General features: G+C 41.4%; 1 protein-coding gene across 3 annotated transcripts; it reads left to right on the top strand.

The window, feature by feature from the left end:
* The first annotated feature begins 2,722 nt into the window (after nucleotides 1–2,722).
* On the top strand, nucleotides 2,723–14,806 carry LOC108923372 (GATA-binding factor 2-like). 3 transcript variants are annotated; one of them, XM_018734054.1, is made up of 6 exons: nucleotides 2,723–2,940; nucleotides 3,275–3,731; nucleotides 5,167–5,745; nucleotides 9,009–9,151; nucleotides 12,788–12,913; nucleotides 13,980–14,806. In XM_018734054.1, the coding sequence occupies exons 2-6, from the start codon at nucleotides 3,509–3,511 to the stop codon at nucleotides 14,235–14,237; spliced, it is 1,329 nt and encodes a 442-aa protein (XP_018589570.1). In that variant the 5' UTR covers nucleotides 2,723–2,940; nucleotides 3,275–3,508; the 3' UTR covers nucleotides 14,238–14,806. The 3 variants fall into 3 exon arrangements, with proteins under 3 accessions (XP_018589570.1, XP_018589569.1, XP_018589571.1); XM_018734053.1 differs by having other exon boundaries at nucleotides 9,006–9,151; XM_018734055.1 differs by lacking the exons at nucleotides 2,723–2,940; nucleotides 3,275–3,731 and adding an exon at nucleotides 4,686–4,939 and having other exon boundaries at nucleotides 9,006–9,151.
* The last annotated feature ends 5,217 nt before the right edge of the window (nucleotides 14,807–20,023 follow it).

Below are 20,023 nucleotides of genomic sequence, written 5' to 3'. Positions count from 1 at the left end.
TACAGACCATTTGGCACATTATTAATGGGTGAACTGAGGCTCATGCTACTTTCAAAGCTCCTTAGTTAGTTAACAAAACAAGGCCTTCTGTATCATAAGACTGCACTGCTGTGGTCAGACCTGGTGTAGAAGAAATTGACTTTGTGCATACATCTCCAGCAATGCATTTTTATATTATTTGACTCTTTACATTTTTAGCCAGAAAATTATGTAAATAGTTAGGATAACTTTGGTACACTGCATCCAAGTCTAATTTTATTCCTTCATTCAAGATTTCCCCTCTCCATGAATGCACTTTGATATTTACAGTGAATTTGTGATATTTATGAATTTGCATTCTTCAAGCCCATCCACTGAGATGTAACAGACATTGCTTGTTGGTGCGTCATTCTGGCTAAGAATTTGTGTCATTGTGAGACGTGATGACATCAGAACTCGGCGTGAGAGCGGCAGCCTGTCTGGGCCCAGAGTTCCCGCCAATTACCACGTGTCAATCATTTCACTTTGGGTCTTACATCAAGTATTTCCTGTTCACTTTGGGATCCCAGCTCACTGTGAACAGCAGTAAAGAAGCACCAAATGCTATTTTTTCAGTCAACGCTAAGCTTTAAAGTTCACTATAACGCCACTTTTTTGTGTCCTATTTAGATTGTCTACGTTGATATTACTTTTTGGTTTTATTATTCAACTGACATGGGACGGGTGTGGTGGCGTGGCAGGTTTGGGGGCGTGTTCCCCCGCAATCCCGCTCGGGACAAGCGGCTGTAGACATTGGTTGGTTGGTATTCAACTGATATCTCTGTTAACGTTGAGTGTTACGTAAGTAACTTTACAATAACTTATCAAATTATAAAGCACGTATCCTTTATCAATTCACAACAAATAATTTCTTCAAAGGTACTGTAGTACTGCAGCAGGAGTGGGGTTTAAATCTGTAATGCTAAATAATCTTGCAAACTCCATGCAATACTAATGTTGGAAGAAGTTATACAGGCTCACGCATATGAAAACCTATGTTAACGCTGCTGCCTTCCTAACGTTTGGAATCTCACATACTGCTGTAGTACCCTTGAGCAAGGTATTTCCGGTATTACTTACCCAGCTCTATAGGTGAATAGTTCATGGGTAAGTATCTTAGCAGTGTATGACTCTCTGGAGAAAAAAGGTCAGCTAACTGTAAAATTTGCAACAATTTACGGCCAACCTAAGGCGCTACAATTTTCACCTGAAAGCGCACAAGGAGGGGGTGGGGGGTGGCTGTGGAGTTTCGCTGCTCTCCACCGAAACGAACGTCCTACCTCACAGTGACATGAAATACACTGCAACAGGCCGGACAAGCAGGTTCCCTGAATAATTTACACTGGTTAAGTGTTACTGCAGTGCCCCGCAGCCTGTGTTCAAATGTGTGCTTGACAGCCTGTATAAAAATAATAAATGGAAAAAAAGTTATATTTGCTGTAGTCCAATAGGAGCGCACTATTGAAAACGGAAGTATGATTTAAGTTTAAATTTTAAGTTAAGTTTTCTTCTCTACCTGCATCATCATTAACTTGCTCTTGAACATTTTCTGCTCCACTTGCCCTCGCATATCGTTTAGCTTGAATAATCGTCTTCTTCTTAGTATTGTTGTTGTTATTATTATGAATAGTTTTTATATTATTATTCAATTCAATTTATTTTTTAATAGAGCGCTTAACACAGGCACAAGAGAAGGCAAAAAAAAAAAAAAAAACATACAAAGAAGACAGTCGACTAATGGCAAAGTACTTTTGTAGAGCTGTAAGCATGCCTACTCACTGACCACCGGGGAAAAGAACAAAAAAGGGATATCTTATTTTGAAAAGTCCGTCTCAACATTTTCAGCATACTCACTCTAAACTTGAGTAGTAAAATAGCGAATTTAATATGACCTGTAATCAGGTTAATTGGCGAAACTCTGTCTCTCTGTTTCGTACCTTGTCATCAGATACCTTCAGAACAAGAATGACTAACTGCAGCTCAATAGCCAACAATCGCTTTCTTTAAGCGCTAACGCCCTGTTTGCGCCGCCAAGTGACATTTTGTCTATTAAGATGTAAAAGAGTCTCTGATACTCTGAATGGTGCACAATGAAACCTTTTTAGGTGCAATGCGTTGACCACCATTTACAAACAATTAAAGTGAGGAAGACAATAAGATCTCTCTTTCACACATAATGGAAAGCTCCTCGGATACAATTGGCTATTTAAAAGCAGTTTTCTCTTTTTGTTATATCAGTTGCATGCACGGCTCAGCCTACTCGAATTCTTACAAATAATAATGAGTAATCAAAGGTGAACAGAAGGTGTACCTGTGTGGTTTAACCGTAAGCCTTCTTTCCAATATGTTCATTAAAATCAATTAATTTGCTTATCTGCTCCCGTTGACGGACCAATGCGTTAATCTGTCTGTTCCGGGTTAAATTCTTGGCAAAATAATTAATTCAGAAGATCATTTTCAGAGAAATGAGCTCGATAGTTATTCAAAGGCTGAAAAGTTCACGCCGCCCCGCTGTCCGCGTCGCAGCGTTTGGTCCGAAGACCGAACAGCATGTTTAATTCCGCAAAACGGGCAGCCAATCGGCGCATGGTCGAGTTCCTATTGGCTAGAATGAGGTTATTATCTTGACGTTCGCCCCGCCCCTTCTTGCGCGATAGGGAACTTACTGGCGCCAGCTCTGACACAGCGTGCAGATGCATGACTCTAATAAATAGAGTGAAGCTACCCAACCGGCAGCACACGAGACGAGCCTATATGCTTATCATAATATGAAATAGCATACAGTCCGACGTGTTAAAAAAAAGTTGAAAGTGTGAAGTCGTGACTTTGGACTAACATTCTCAGATGGAGCTTTACTGAAAAAATAATAAATTTAGAAAAAAAAAAAGAAAAAAAACTGGAACTAATTACGTTGGACTTACAGTAAGTGCCAAACTTACTTTTTCAGAATTAAAATTATGCATGCCTCTATTAGTATCAAGTTTATTGTAGTTACATTGTAACAGCGCAATGCATTTTGATCTTCCTAGAATGAGCGGGTGTCTGATCTAGTAGGTTTCATAAAGGGGGGTGAGTGGGAGTATTTTGGGTCTGTATTCATACACTTAAATCTTTTTTTCATGCACTGTTTACCAAACACGTACAAGAAGACTCCCTGTTGTTGTATTTCAAGGTGCAGTGGCCCGTGCTCAGCCATATTTTTCGAAACTACGTGCTAGAAGAGTAACTGCTGTATCTCGTTTTGGTTTCATTACAGGTGTCAGTTGGGGCTCAGGAAAACACAAGATTGTGGATTTCCGTATTGAGACACAAGGAAACAATATTTCTCTTATTACCATTATCATTTCTGGACTATTAGGAGTATTTTCAAGGAGATAAAAAGAACTGTGAAAGGACATAAAAGGCCTGCTGTAAGAGAAAGACAATACGATTTATTGGAACTCTTCTGAAAATCATTGTTTCTAAACGAGGGGGGAAGGAACGCTTGGAGATGGAAGTGGCCGCAGACCAGTCTCGGTGGATGCATCACCACGCGATTCTGAACGGCCAGCACCCGGACACACATCACCCGGGCCTGACACACAACTACATGGAGCCCATGGCCCAGTTACTGCCGCCGGAGGAGGTGGACGTGTTTCTGAATCACCTGGACTCTCAAGGAAACCCTTACTATCCCACTTCCCGGGCCAGAGTGTCGTACAGCCAAGCCCATGGTAGGTCATACTTATACTGAAGAGTTCCGTATGGTTACTAAGTGTGTGCATGTTGTTTACACATTGTGTCCTCCTCTTTCGTACCAGCGCAAACATGACAGTTTTTGTGTTTATCTGCACTGACTTCTGTTATCCGATGCGCCGAGATTCCACGAGGTTTCCTAAAACTGCCCTTAAAAATGAAACTGCGGTTTAAATGAGTGAAGCAGTGCGTGGAGACACACACACACACACACACACACACACACACCGACGGTTGTATCGGCTCGCTGTCGCGTTCAAGTTAGTTTTTTTTTTTTTTTTTTTTTTTTTTTCTCTCAACAGCTGTGAAATCGTGACCATCGCACTCAGGCAGCACGGATCTCTGCTGTGTTGTGTAGTAAGCGTAGAAAAAAACACGCACACATTTCTGAACCGCTTGTCCCATACGGGGTCGCCGGGAGCCGGAGCCTAACCCGGCAACACAGGGCGTAAGGCCGGAGGGGGAGGGGACACGCCCAGGACGGGACGCCAGTCCGTCGCAAGGCACCCCAAGCGGGACTCGAACCCCAGACCCACTGGAGAGCAGGACCCGGTCGAACCCACCGCGCCCCCCGCGTAGAAAAACAATTTTCATTAATTCGTTTATGAGACTTAAATAAAATACTAAGGCAATGTTAAATAATGGGGCCTTCCAGTGTTGTGCCTAAGGAATTATTCCACTTTCAGGACAGCAAACAACATCCGATTGCACTGCGCACAGAGCTGTCTCGTGGGAAGTGTTTGTAACGGCTCTGTTACCGGTTTCATGAATAAACACAGTTTAGCAAAGGAAAAGTGAGACGACAACAAAATAAGATTTCAAGGTACTGTCACCAAGAGAAAGGAAGTGGCCAACAAGTCATTTAGCACATGTCCCTTGGAATTCCTGAAGAAAAAATAAAAGAAGAGAAAGGCACTTCCCGGATATGAAATCAAAACGCAAAACCCGAGTAAAGTTTTCGGTGTTTTTTTGCGCTTGAGTCGCGCGAAGTGGGAGTGGACATTTTCTCTCCTGCTACTTACTGTTTTCTGTGCTGTGTTAAAATAGCGACGTTTTCCAATATGTCAAGTCGAGTTCTTTGTAGCATTTAGAGTAAACGTTACTCTACTGTGTATCGCCTCGCCTCAGTTCTTGTGTGCTGGAAGAACAATGTCGGCATTGCGTTTTCACAGCTCTCCGTCGACAGGTGAGTGAGAAAGTGATCCCCAGTCAGACTCTCTCGTGTCATTCATAGACACACACGGTTGTAATTACTGACATATTATTATTTACACAAAGGCTTAGCTGCTGGGAGAGTTTGTCGGTATCGATTTTCTTTATCATCGGGTTCTGGGGGGAAAAAAGCAAGTTTTTATTATTCTTTCTGTTTTTCAATCAATTGTGAAAGCAACTGCTCTCCGTTTTATTCTATAGCTCGTCTCGCAGGGAGCCAAGTGTGCCGACCACACCTCATCCACAACGCCGGCATTCCGTGGCTGGACAGCGGCAAGGGGGCCCTGTCCGCCGCCCACCACCCGAACGCCTGGGCGGTGAGCCACTTCAGCAAAGCTGGCCTGCATCCGGCCAGCCCAGGCTTTTCCTGCAGCACTGGCTCCAGCGCGGCCCCCGTGTCCTCCCTCACTCCAGCGTCCCATTCGAGCCCGCACCACCTCTACAGCTTCCCCCCGACTCCTCCGAAGGACGTGTCCCCGGATCCCGGAGCCGCCTCCCCCTCCGCCCCCTCCAGCAGGATGGACGAGAAGGACTCCATCAAGTACCAGGTGTCGCTGGCGGACGGGATGAAAATGGAAGGATGCGGCGCACTGCGCAGCAGCAGCCTCACTGCGATGGGTGGCCAGACGCCCTCTGCGCACCACCCGATACCCGCGTACCCGACGTACCCGCTCCCTGCCCCACACGACTACGGCAGCAGCATCTTCCACCCGGGCGGCCTGCTGAGTGGATCGTCGAGCTTCACGGCCAAGTGTAAAAATAAAGCGCGCTCGTCCTCAGGTGAGCTAAGTTCGCTTCGCGCGACGCGCGGCCACGTGCGCGGTCCTCCTCCTCACTTGTTCTTCTCGAAAAGGCTGCGAAGACGCAGAACGAACGGTGCGCGAACGGGAGCCTCTCGAGAGTCTCAGCCGGGTCAGACTCTAGTTGCTGGATTTCAGCCTTTACACAAGTAACGAGCAAAAGACACAACATTTGCGCACATATATTTTTTTATTTATTTTAAAAAATCAGCTGTAGGCTGTTTCATCGTAGCTAATTTCGATACTTATTTTTTACTTTCACTCATCCCTAAGTGACACATTTGCGACGCGTTTTATTATAGACACACAAATGACATCTGAAAACGTTCAAGTTTAAAAGCCGCGTAGAAACTTTGAAACAATAATTATGTCACGCGTTTATGGTCGTCATAAGAAATTAAATGATTTTGTAAAAATTTTAGGTATGCAGACATCAAGACAATCAATGTAAACAGTTTTCACAACCTCGGGTGTTTTATTGTGAAGTTTTAATTAAAGTTTGTTGATTTTACTACAACAGTTCAAATTGCTGTAATCTCAGCGTGTTTACTCGAATATTTTCTTTGGATTATGTGCTTAATTAGAAATCACTGTAAAAGTACCGTGGAACAGTATTTACGCTTCTGCGTTTCACTCTGAAAGGGTCCGAGTCACGACGCTCCGTCGCCCGCTGCATCCTGTTCGCTTCCCGGCCCGTGCAGCCCTCCTCTCGGCCCCCTCCCCATGTCCTCTGGGTCACGAAGCTCCTCTTGTAGAGCACAGTCCGTACAGGAGCTGAGCGCACACGAACCAATTTGCACAGAAGAAAATAATTATACATTTTTACACAATCATTTGTAACTGCATTTTCACTTAATTTTGCATACTTACTGAAAAAAGCAAAATACACTCCTACAAATTAGAGACCTAATGGCTGGTCAGATTTAAATGTAAATTAACTTTTGTGATATAACTCCAAAAAATGCATTTTTTAACAAATGCCTTTGAACATGTTTTATATGCTTTAACAGTATATTATAGTGGACAATACATGTTTAAACATTAAAAACATGCAGACATATTTACTCAAAATCATCACAGCATTAAAATATACATTTGTAGTATTTGCACATGTTTATTCTTTGTCTAGTTTCATTATTAAAATGTTGAAAAATGCTACCCGCACAACTCTCGGTAGTTTCTGTGGACTGCCTTCACCAGAAAAAGGTCAGAAAAAAATTTTCAGCAATTATTGGCAAATGCCATTAACTTCTACATGTTGATAAGTCAAAATGCAGCTGTGACCTTTTATTTCAGGGGTTATTTCAATACATGTCTTGAACTTTAATGTGCTCCCAGTTTCAGTGACCATGACCTCCGCAGCCACTCTTAGTTCCCCACACCCTGTCCCTCATTATCACTATTTGAAAGCTGCTGTTCGTACAGACTCCAGACCATAACCCTAATTTTTACCGATTCCCAAAGCTGGAGTACCGCTTGCCTATAAAAGAAACACCTCATTCTCGTTGTCTTAAGCAATCAAAGAAATCTATGTGGTTTTTGGGGAATGCATTTTTTTAAAGAGAGGATGCACATATGAAATAATTTCTTAAAAAAAAATTTGATGGGAAGCAGAGGTGTACAGTGTATATATCCGGTTATAGATATATATCTGGTTTGCTGCAACCCTGCTTGGGACAAGCAGTTTCGGACACACACACACACACACACACACACACACACACGCACACACGCACATATATTATATATATATATATATATATATATATATATATATATATATATATATATATATATATATATATATACACACACACATACAGTATATATTCTCTCTTTCTGCTAATGTAATGCACACATTGTATTTTCTATGAAATGTATATCGCTTTGGAGAAAAGTGTCTGCTAAATGAATAAATGTAAATATATAAATACTGAGAAAGGATCATAGGACATTGTAAAGTTTGTCACCAGCTGTCCAAGATAACAATACTTGTGGCTGATATCCAAATGTAGGTTGCAAATTAAAAAGCAAAGGATTTATTTGTAAAATTTGGATTAACCAAGAAAGAAAAGTGGGTTAAACTTCTATTTTGTATTTTACATTTTAAGGATATTATGTATAAACTGTATAGTACAATCAGCAGTTAAACTCAGGAGTAACATTCAGAGTTACTTTTACTCAGTTGTAATGTATTTCTGGACTTTTTTTTAGCTCTACTTAAATCAACATCGCTTTATAACAGTTCTGTTTGATTCCTCTGAATTCGTTATTAAACTGGTAATTAGAGTGGATTAAATAAGTTTAAATTTTTTCTGTTTTCTAACAAGATGTACACTGAAGCAAAGCAGGATACATTGTTCAGTGTTAAAACAGTAATACTTCTTGGGCTTTAAACTTCAGGCACTTTACAAGTCTTCACTTAAACATGAATAAGTGAAATAACCAAACAAGCTGTCAGTCCAATCTTCACGGGGCACAGTTTCAAAAAAACAAACCAGTGTTTCCAAGTAAAGTTACACATCAATAACTGATACAACCAAGTCAAACAAACTATTCTGAGACAATTTACTGTACCAGACACAAAGGGTTAAGCACACTTAAGCACTCCTGTATAAGCAAATTCTTTACTCTGTTCTATTAACCATTGACTAAATATGAAAGAAAAAACAAACATCAGAATCACTTAGAGCTTCTTGTTAGAATACAATGCTGAGAGCAAAGGCACCATCTTTTTAAACCCATCTTTTGTTGATTTCCATGAGAACTGATGGTATCAACATACTGTATAGTGTCTGCACTCAGTGTCTGTGTTCCAGCAACACTGCTTAACACTGTCAGTGCAGACAGATGTCATAATTATTATCAGGATCGGCCTTAGGCACAGAGGGGCCGCCTAGGGCTCCACAGCCACCATGAGGCCTGCTCGATGTGTCATAATATAGCAATTTCTGAAATTCCATCCTTTCTCCAGGTCTCCAAAAAAGCTAAGTTTTTATTATTACAAATGTCATTCTACTAGTGTAGTTTCTTCCAGATTACTAAACATATTTTTAATGTGGAGCTCACATATGTAGTGTTTGCCTCTTTGAACCTTGAATCTATACAGAAATTTTCACTGAAATTATATCTCATTATGCTGTTTTTTCCCTCCTACATGCTACTGCTATCTGATTTGTTCATTGGGCTAGAACATGTCAGTGTTTACTTTTTTACATTTATATATGTCTCATCACTCAGAAGGGCGAGAGTGTGTCAACTGCGGAGCCACTTCGACACCCCTGTGGCGACGGGATGGCACTGGACACTACCTCTGCAATGCCTGCGGCCTCTATCACAAGATGAATGGCCAAAATCGACCCCTCATCAAGCCCAAACGCAGACTGGTGAGTACAAAATCCTTCAGTTTCTGCTGGGGAGGGCAAGTAAGAACTGAAGTAGAGACCGTTAGCACAATTCCAGGAAAGTTATATTTTCCCTATCAGCTTCCTGGAATTGTATTTCACACTCACCCTCAGTGATCTCCTACATGGCCTGATACAATAGTGCTGCTATTAGGATTGTTACTGCTATCATTATTGCTGCTACTTCTGATACTGTCACTGATACCAGAACCAGAGCATGGTTTATTATCACTGCCACTCTGCAAACACATCCCAGTTGGAACTCCAAAAATCCTTGAATTGTCACAGTGTTTTAGTATATTTAACCTTCTTTGGTATAACAGCTGCTATAAGAGTATCACAGTTTAGAAGAAAATCATGAGGAAGTGTTTCAGTCACAGTGCTGGGAGGGAGATGAGTTGTCTCCTAAATGATGTACACATCCAGAACTGCAGATGAATTCATTGTACTTTCAGGGATTCTTAAAAACCAAGAGATTTTTTTTTTATAAAGGTTCTTTGTTAGTTCCTGAACACATCATATGAATGGTTTCAATGTGTTGCGTTTGAACTCACAATGAAACAAGAAGAAAGTAATTTATGTAAAGTTCTACTCCAAAACATGAGCTTTAACCACCCTCAGCAATAGCAAAGTGCACAAAGCAGACTGTTATTTAGTTATGAATTATATTAATAGGAAATGTAATAAAACCATGTAAGCCATTGGAAAAAGAAACAAATTTGTCATGTGATTCACTTGCAGTAGCAGTAACCAGGCAGCGCTTTAAGTAAAAATATCCGTTAGACTGTGTTTAATAAGATAAACATGTCAGTCGCAAAACTAAATCATTTAGTGCTTGTATGTTTTCTCAATTTTCCTATTAAAAGCAAACCCCATGGAAATATTATTCACAAATATGATGTACTTTTTAATTAAGTGTAATCTGGGTAGGGGGTGCAGTGGGTTTGGCCAAGGTCTGCTCTTCGGTGGGTCTGGGGTTCAAGTCCCGCTGGGGGTGCCTTGTGATGGACTGGTATCCTGTCCTGGGTGTGTCTCCTCCCCCTTTGGCCTTGCGCCCCGTGTTGCGGAGTTAGGCTCCAGCTTGCTGTGACCCTGCTCGGGACAAGTGGCTTCAGACTGTTTGTGATCTGAATATATTCTAGGCACTGCTTATTAAACATGTCGGTTTTAATTTTAGTTTAGGTAAGTAACTAAAGAGATCATTGGTATTTCATTGCAGTAAATCCTGGACACAAGTTAAACCCTATATTTCAAGACTGAAAGCAAGAATAAATGCCTCCTTCAGACAGTTTGAGATTGTGATTACTTGCATTTGCTTTGAAGAGTAATACCACCAGATAAAATAAAATGGTGAGTGCTAAGCATAGGAAATGCTGCTCACAGTTCTTTTTATGTAAATATTTGCAATATATTCCTCGGATGTGCAACATTAAAAAAAAATAAATTTACATATTCCAATCTTATTTTAGTCCAAATAATATGTGATTATATTTTTACAGAATACTGTTATATGAAAAGCAGTGCAGTATAGCCTATGTACAGGGTCACACCATTGCTGTTTGTGTTTTGTGTATGGCCTCCCCCCAGCTTTGTAAGGTAGACGTGTGTGTGTGTGTGTGTGTGTGTGTGTGTGTGTGTGTGTGTGTGTGTGTGTGTGTTTCAGAGAGAGAGGGTGAGAGAGAGAGAGAGAGACAAAGCAACATTCAATGAATTTAAGGACTTAGTGATAAGTTTTTGAAAGTAAAATTAGGAGGGAGAATTTATCCTGCCTCATCTATATATTGTTTTACTATGGCTATGACTAATTATTGTTATTATTATTCTCTTTATTGCTTTGTTTTCAAAGAAAGCCTACGCCACATGTCTTGGCAGTGTTGAGAACGGCACACAGTCGCCTTATTTGTCCTTTTCTGCTGCTCTGATTTGTCCCCTTTCTGAAAAGCAGCCCGTCCTCTTGCTGTTTTCCATGGAGCCACTGGCCGCCACTTTGTACTTTTTCAGCCCTGCTGTTTTGAGGGCTCCTTCAAAGGCCATCCAGTTGTTTCCTATCCGGATATCTGCCCTGGACCGATAAGGATACGGGGCCCACACATTTTTCCGTTTCAGGCAAACCGGGCTGAATTTTGTATAGCCTCGGCTCGCCGCACTGTCACATGTAGTACTTTAAAGCTATTATGGCAACAGCGAAGCACCCGATTATGTGTTAAGAAAGACCATGCAGGGAAAGGGGGTGGGGTGGGGCACGGGGGAGAGTCAGGGGAATTGAAAAATGAAATAAAATGGGATTTATGTTCAGGCTCCCTTATTTGTCAAGGTCGATGTGTAGCGCAATGAACCGTGTGTTTTATTGTTGCTGGTCCACACTTGTGTTTTTATTTAAAGCTGATCAGTGTCCAAGTTGGATGAAATAGATTTCATTGATTCAGCAGCGAGCAGCAGCACCGTGTGTGTTTCTAGCTATGAATTGTAGGGAGGAGAGAGGTAAACTCGCCCGAGGCGAGTACCCTCACATTGTATGTTTCTCATTTACTGTAAATAACTGATCCTCAAGTGCATATTAACACGTGGAGTCGGGAATCCAGTACAGCACTGTACTGTACCCCGTTTCCACCGCATCACAGCGCATCGGCGTCCGTCAACATGCCGTGTATAGTACTGTACTTCACCTGCATCTTGATTCTGTGTTTCACTTTGTACAGGGACTGGGAAAAAGTACAAAAATGACTAAATCCCTATATATCCTGTGTTAATAAGGACCCTTCCATTCATTTAGATTCGAAATGGTCTGGAACAGTATAAAGCAATTCATGCCTTCTGTTTCAGCTGAAAAAGATGAACACATTCTTAAACTGAATTAAACATACACACACATTTTCAGAACCGCTTGTCCCTTACGGGGTCACGGGGAACCGGAGCCTACCCGGCAACACAGGGCGTAGGGCCGGAGGGGGAAGGGGACACACCCAGGACTGGACGCCAGTCCGCCGCAAGGCACCCCAAGCGGGACTTGAACCCCAGACCCACCGGAGAGCAGGACTGCGGTCCAACCCACTGCGCCACCGCACCCCCTCCAATTAAACATACATAAATGTATATATTTGTGATTAGACCAATAACCAGGCAACATTCTGCAAGCTGTTGAACGCACTTAAAATGCGGTTGCTGTTGGGTTTCATTAAAAAAAACGTGTGAAAAGCACAAAAGGCCAGAAATTAGACATTTGTGCACAAAGCGCACATGGCTCTCATATGTTTACTCATAAGCGTATGTTGTTCAGGGGGGCTGAATGGGACGTTTCTTTTCCTCAAGCGAGAAATTCATCTGGAGGCATTCTGCAGTCTTTGCAGTTGTCTTCTTGCAGCCCTCAGGTTTCTGCTGCTAGTCCAACTCTTCCCTGTAGTTTTCTTGATCTAGGTATTTATGCTAAATTGATACAGTGACAACAGAATACCCTACCATGTAAATGGGTGAGCCAGTGGACGAAAGGCTCAGGAAAATAAAGGTTAATAATGATAAAGAAGTGCAAATGATGCAAATTGGTGTAGGCCTAAAAGTCCAGTAACGGTGTAAGTCATATAAAATCTGAAATGTAGACTGAATTATTATTTCCTTCCCCAGTCTGCAGCCAGAAGAGCAGGCACTTGCTGTGCCAACTGTCAGACGACCACAACCACCCTGTGGCGACGCAACGGGAACGGGGACCCAGTGTGCAATGCCTGTGGACTCTATTACAAACTTCACAATGTAAGATCCCAGAGCGTGCCCACGGAGCAGGAGACCCTTGGGTAGAAGTGGGTGGACAGCTTGCATTGATTGTGGAAGTGAAAGGTTGCTTAGCCAGTCAAGCTAAACGCGGGTGCCGCTTTTCCTCCTTTTTTACATAATTTTGTTTTTTTTCAATGGAGGACTGTTCCTCTGGAGAGTCTGGAGGGTGGGGCTGCCATTGAAGCATATTTAGGGTGGCTTCCAAACTTATGCACACGGAATAAGTGTCAGATCCCTGAAACAAAACAAAAAAGGACAGATTTTGTGTGAGGACTCTTTTCTAGCTATTTATTTTCACCATTAAATTACTTTTTAGCAGTTGGTCACACTTGTTTCAATCTTGTATATTTTTTGCACAATAAAGAAAAATAATTGAATATTTATATTATAAGAGGGGGGGCGCAGTGGCGCAGTGGGTTGGACCACAGTCCTACTCTCCAGTGGGTCTGGGGTTCGAGTCCCGCTTGGGGTACCTTGCGGCGGACTGGCGTCCCGTCCTGGGTGTGTCCCCTCCCCCTCCGGCCTTACGCCCTGTGTTACCGGGTAGGCTCCGGTTCCCCGTGACCCTGTATGGGACAAGCGGTTCTGAAAATGTGTGTGTGTGTGTGTGTGTGTGTATTATAAGAGCTCAAAGGCAGAAATGGTGTTCAAAGAAAATTAAAATAGATTCATACATGTAATAAAGGGCACTGACAAAGGTTACAATATTTAGCAAGAGTGGGTTCTAAGAAGCTCCAAAAGGGGCGACCAAGACTTCCAGAATTCATCTGAATCATCGGGCAGGTTTTAATGGAAGAAAGCGGGACACTTGATTCAGCCACATATTTCATCGGGCAGGTTTTAATGGAAGAAAGCGGGACACTTGATTCAGCCACATATTTCATCGGGCAGGTTTTAACGGAAGAAAGCGGGACACTTGATTCAGCCACATATTTAGAGAGAATGTGTGGGGTGGATCTTGAGTATTTTTTAATATGTATAAGTAATGCCTTTTGAATTACCAAAAATAAGGGTACTTTCTAAACAAATACTCATGCTTTTGCAGGTGAACCGACCGCTAACCATGAAGAAGGAAGGCATTCAGACTCGGAATCGCAAAATGTCAAACAAGTCCAAGAAGAGCAAGCGTGGTTCAGAATGTTTTGAGGAGCTATCGAAGGGCATGCATGACAAGGCGTCGCCCTTCAGTGCTGCCGCCCTCACTGGCCACATGTCCCATATGGGTCACCTGCCACCCTTCAGCCATGCCACACACATGCTGCCCACGCCCACGCCAATTCACCCCTCCTTTTCACACCATTGACAGCAACCCCGAGCCTTGTACTGCCACTGTTTGACTGGCACTCATTCATTTTTGCTTCCTCATCAGATATCAAAGGAGAATTGGAAGAAGTAGGGTGATTTTTATTTTTACTCTGTGGATTAATGGAGGCAGGCTTTATTGCAAAGGGTGCAGACTTTCCTGGCTTAGTCAAGAGGATAATGACTGCTTTTTTTCTTGTATGGCAAGAATTACATAAGTCAAAAGGAACCATTGATATTTTTTTTTTTTAAAGAATTTTCATCCAACTTCTTGCAAAGATGATTTTGAGAATCCAGAATGCCATGCTGATGGCTTTTTAATTGTTTATTTGGTACCAAATTGACAGACTGTGCTGTTCTTCCCTCTTATGAAATGCCATCTACTGAACTGATGCACCCACCCCTCATCTCCCTTCTTTTGATCAAGGCTTTGCCTTCACACATGTGTATGAACTGTGAATATTACTGCAAATGTAGGTGATAAATGAGGACATGCCAAGAGAAATGGACAGGAATCCTTCACATTGTGACACATGAATATATACATGCTGGACTTCATCTATTTTTAAAGGACTTTAAAATGAGAAGCAAGGAAACAAACAAAAAAAAAACTATAAATCTTAATTTCAGAAATTTATTATTTTTATTAATGTTATTGTTATATTGGTAATTTATTTTCACTCTGTTCTTTATTCTTTTTCAGAACACATGGGTATTGTTATTTTATTTCTCTTAAGAAAAGCAAACACTGACTTATATTTGCCAAGACATTGCTCTTGTGCTGTATAACATAAGGTGTGAGTCTTACTTTCCACTTTAACACAATAAATTTGATTTTAATACAAAGAATTTTGCTCGGTTTTAAAAATGTCTTTCACTGCAGTATACTGGAAAGTAACCTGATATAAAAGTGATTTTTTTTTTTTTTTTTTTTTTTTGTATGAAATGTAAAGACCAAAATGCCTTGATGGTAAGCTGGTTTTACTTGTGTATTTTCAGCATAAATATAGAGTTATATTACCAACACCACAAGGTGCATTTCTGTTGAAGCTCAGACAATTTTATGAACAGAATTGAATTATTTAACTAAAAACACTTTTATTGCTATGTTCATATTTGATGTTTTATAGTATTTTTCTGTTTAAATTTTGCTTTCTTATATAAAAAGAAAATCTGAGCACTTTTAAATATTTATTTAAAAGAGGATAATACAGTAGCTACAAGCACACAAATTCTAATGATTCTGAAACCTGTTTCTGTAGAAGAATTATGGGGATTCTTACGTAGGAACCCAAAAGGAAGGCGGTAGAAAGAACATGGAAACTTGCCAGCTGGGGACAGTCCCTCAAGTCTTTCAGTGGGAACTGAACCATGAACTACAGTAACTTAAGTCCTGCAATATATAGAAAGCATGTGCTGAAATATGTGTAGCTACTGGGGGATCACAGAAAACAGGACAGCTGGTAGCATAGTGATTAGTGTTACTGCCTTTGGATCCAAAAGTTGGAGATTTGATCCCCACTTTTGGCTATAGTACCCTTGAGTAAAGTACCCTAAATTGTTTCAGTAAAATTATCCTGCTGTGTACATTGATAAATAATTGTAAGCTTGTAAGTTGCTCTGGAGAGAAGTGTCAGCTGAATGAATGTAAAGAAAATATTAATTCCATAGTCACATATCAAATTGATTTTTTTAAGATAAAGAGTATCCCCCATCTCACTCTAGTCCAGTACTGTACCTATCTAATGCTCTGCTTTGTACCGTGATCACCTGACAGTCAATCACTCATCAATCAACTGATCATTTTTGTACCTTTTTGAATAGAAATATGAGGCAGTCTCACCACCATTTAGTAGTACTCCTCATCCCCAAAAAGGGCATTTGAGATGCAATCCAGACCAGTTCTTTGGGTTGCAGACAAGGCAATATGCAGCCCTTCCCCCGACTCATGTAGTTCTCTGAATAAATTCCTTTGTGGGACTCACACCCTACACTGCATTGCAGTGACCCAAACAGCAAGCTCAGAGCACTGGGTGAGTAGGGTGTTTTAGCTTTGCACACACAGGCCCACGTGCCAGGACAGTCACAAGTTACAGAGGCACAAAAAAAAAAAACACTTACACTGTTACAATGAATGCAAATGCATACTCCTGTCCACACACCTGCACACAGTGCTTGAAGCTACACGCAAGGACTCTCTCCACTTTGCCTGCTTCTGCTCTTTTGGAGGTGGTGAGTAAAGTGAGAGGAAGGACAGCAGGTCTTTAGTGGGAAAGGAAGAGGAAGGGAAGGCAATCAGTCGACCCCAGAGCAAAATGTGCGGCACAGGGTTAGGGTGAACCTTCGCACAGATGCACATACAGCTGAGGGCTCCAGGAAACAGCCTTTGACTTGTTCACATTTAGCTACGAAGCGGTTTGAGGAACCAAAAATAGGGTAACAGCAGAATGTAAGTCAGTTTTCAGCAAGTACCTGTCACATCATTATGATCTACTAGAGAATTCCCAGAGATCCTTGCTCTGAAGAGTGTTTCCCTGCAGCTCCGTGGAAGGAGCCCTTCACTTCTGGACTGTGCTGCTTTCATGACCAGCACCCTGAAGCTGAACAGGGTTCATATTTTCCTGGCCTGGGTTTGAGAGCACAAAATGGCCGTCTACTTCATTTAAGCCCTCTTCCCAAAAATAATAAGCGGCCTGCCAACGTCGGGGCCGGGGAGTGGGCAAAAAGGATGCTTTCTTCTGCAGGAATGGTTCAGCTCGGAGCTGGCACTTGAGTGGCAAGGGGACTCCTATGGGTTGTGGTACCCATTGGCTTTTGTGTAGACTATGTCCATTTGTTCACATGTGAAATTGTGACTTTTTCTGTGTGTTTTAACCTCATATTTACCGTCAGAACGAAAGTAGACTACAAAACATTCCAGTACTCTCTAATAATGTAAGGGATGTGCCAGAGCAGCAGGTGGCGTGCTGGTTAGAGCCCTCGGTACAATGCAAGGAAATCACCTAGGTTCAGTTCCCACCTAAATGTTAAGGTAATTCTTCAAGCTTAAATTGCTCCGGTGAAATAATTTCTGGCTACCGTATATGAACTATATAAGATCTGTAAGTTTCACTTAACACTGCAAGCTGCTTTGAAGAAGAGCTTCAGCTTCTGTAAACAAATAAATGATAATAGTAATAATGTTTAGCGGGGAAAGTATGTGGACACAACACTGGCACATTCTGATCTGAGAAATTCGGTGCCATGTAGCTGTAAGATTATTTGTCGATACTATAAATTCATCAGATTTTTCCATGTCGTCCAAAATGAAAATATATAATTTATAAAATTTTCAAATTTATCCATGTTGATATCATTGAAATAAAATGTTCACACTTAAGTTTGTTGCCTAACTGTAGAATATCTGAAGGCACACTACAGCATAAAGTCATGAAAGTTTGTCTCTACTGTGAGAGATGTTATGACTGCTGATACTAGTTACCAACGGGTGTCAGAACTGGAGTGAATCTGGGGGATCGACGATGCCTGTCTGAAAAGGAGAGACTATAAAGATGTAATTTGCTCATTAATTCATTAAATACGACATCTAATTTTTTCACTATTCATGAGCAATCAGTGGAAAACAATTAAATCAACAAGTTCAGATAAAAGACTCCCAACCAACATAGAGAAAAGACAGTTAACAGATACTTGACAGCCTCATGTAAGTCAAGTGTGGTAAAGACGAGAAGGAAATTTTGTGTTTTGGTCGGTGAGACGAGCCAGGAGCAAGATGCTTTGTGTCCGTTTTACTGCTGGAATGTCTGAACAGCACATCCCTGGCAGGAACCAAGTAGAGTCTGGTGGAACATATGTAGAGTGAGAGAGGACACACCTGGTGACTCATACAAGCCCTGCAACCACAGTCTGGAACAACAGTTGACAGGAGACATATTGCGGGATTTTAATAACCAGTGACTTAATGTGATCAGAGAGAAAGCAAGAGAGAGAAAGAGAGACTGTGAAGAGAAGATCATGTAAAAGTAGGCGTTACTACAGTAACCTCTCAGAGCATCTTAGGCTGCTCAGATGTTAATGATCATGCAAGACATAAAATCTTGTGTCCAAGAAAATCAGATTTTTATGGCAATACATGACAGGTGAATGAATTGTCTATTCCAACTCGTGTGATGAACGTCAGTTCATATGGTGGAAGAAACAAACTGACTGTACTTAAGAGTCACACATCTGAGGCTATGTCTCTTTGTCCTAGTACTGTAATGAACACATTGTATTTTCTATGAGATGTACGTCGCTTTGGAGAAAAGCGTCCCAAGTTGTTACCGGTCCTACTCATTCCCGCAACCATACGCTCGATCTTGTCATAACCTACGGCGCCGTAGATGTTCATCATGTTAACATTATTCCTTTAAACGAGGCTATTTCAGATCATCATTTAGTAACCTTTGATCTGTACCTGCCCGTGCCGTCGGACAACAGTAACACCAAAATCGTGCGGCGTATTGATGACAGTACTACTGCTAAAATTATTAATCATATTAGAAGCTCGGATTTTGGAACGAGTGTAGCTATTGATCAGAAGATGGCTCTAGTCTAGATTATAATTTGGTGGTAAAATTCCCCCTTGATTCTGCTGCTCGAACTGTAAGAAACTCGCCATGGGCCATGGTTCAACGAATCAACTCGTGTAATAAAGTTAGAATCATGTGTTGTAAATTAGAGCGTAAATGGCGTTCAACTAAACTAAATGTTTATTATGTAGCCTGGTCCGATTGTCTAAAAAAATATAAAAAGACGCCTTTCATGCCAGATCCGAATACTACACAAAGTTAATTGATGAAAATCACAAGAACCCTCGGGCCTCGCTTCCTGTTTAATACCATCGCTTACTTAACTGGTAAACACAAAGATAAACAATGTATTTCTGCTACCATTATTACTAATGATGAATTTATGTCGTTTTTTCAATAATAAATTAGTGAATATCCTGTAACGATCCGGCTAATGAGTTAGCCCAGATCCTCACGTGGATTCCAGAAAGGCGTATAATTATATAAATCCAGACGGACACGGACAAAAGGAAGCTCTTCTTTTTAATATCTTGTAGGCAACTATGGATGACATATTTCACACAGCTGTCCTTACAATAAAATAAACAACATTAAAGTAATCTCCAAAACGTGCGAGGCACAAAATGTGTACACGGCCAAGTATATCAGCCTACGCGCGCGGGAGCGAGCATCGAGGGGGCGGAGCAACCCCTTAGTCTCCACCATGATACGTCATCATTACAATCCGCAAATCCATAGTGCCCTCTAGTTCGGTTTTAGCAAACATAAGCGCTTCTGACGATGATATTAGCTGTCCGCACCATCTCAGCAGCTTCGACGTAATAACTGTAGAAGAAATTACCGTGCTAATTCGCTCTATGAAAAGTACTACCTGTCCTTTAGACCCAATCCCCACTAAATTACTGAAAGCCGCAGTTTCCGTGCTTGCAGAACCTATTGTTAATATTGTTAATACGTCTTTACTAAATCGAATGGCTGTGTTCCAAAAAAAGCCCTTAAATCGCCGTTATTAGACCCCTACTAAAGAAATCGGATCTGGACTGTAATAACCCATGTAATTATAGACCGATCTCCGATCTACCGTTTTTATCCAAAATTCCAGAAAAAACGTAGCTTCCCAAAACTGTGAAATATCTTAATCGTCATAATATATTTGAAAAATTTCAGTCTGGTTTCCGCATTGGTCACAGCAATGAAACGGCACTTAAATGTGTTG

Source organism: Scleropages formosus, chromosome 22 (genome assembly GCF_900964775.1).
Source record: "Scleropages formosus chromosome 22, fSclFor1.1, whole genome shotgun sequence".
Lineage (NCBI taxonomy): Eukaryota > Metazoa > Chordata > Actinopteri > Osteoglossiformes > Osteoglossidae > Scleropages > Scleropages formosus.
The sequence above is the reverse complement of the archived record's forward strand: the minus strand, read 5'-3'. Positions and strand labels throughout refer to the sequence as shown.

Bases quoted from the DNA above. Each gene is read 5' to 3' on its own strand.
- LOC108923372 (XM_018734053.1), top strand. From the start codon at position 3,509: ATGGAAGTGGCCGCAGACCAGTCTCGGTGGATGCATCACCACGCGATT. The intron at 5,746-9,005 runs GTGAGCTAAGTT...CTCATCACTCAG, and splicing joins TAAAGCGCGCTCGTCCTCAG to AAGGGCGAGAGTGTGTCAAC. The intron at 12,914-13,979 runs GTAAGATCCCAG...ATGCTTTTGCAG, and splicing joins TCTATTACAAACTTCACAAT to GTGAACCGACCGCTAACCAT.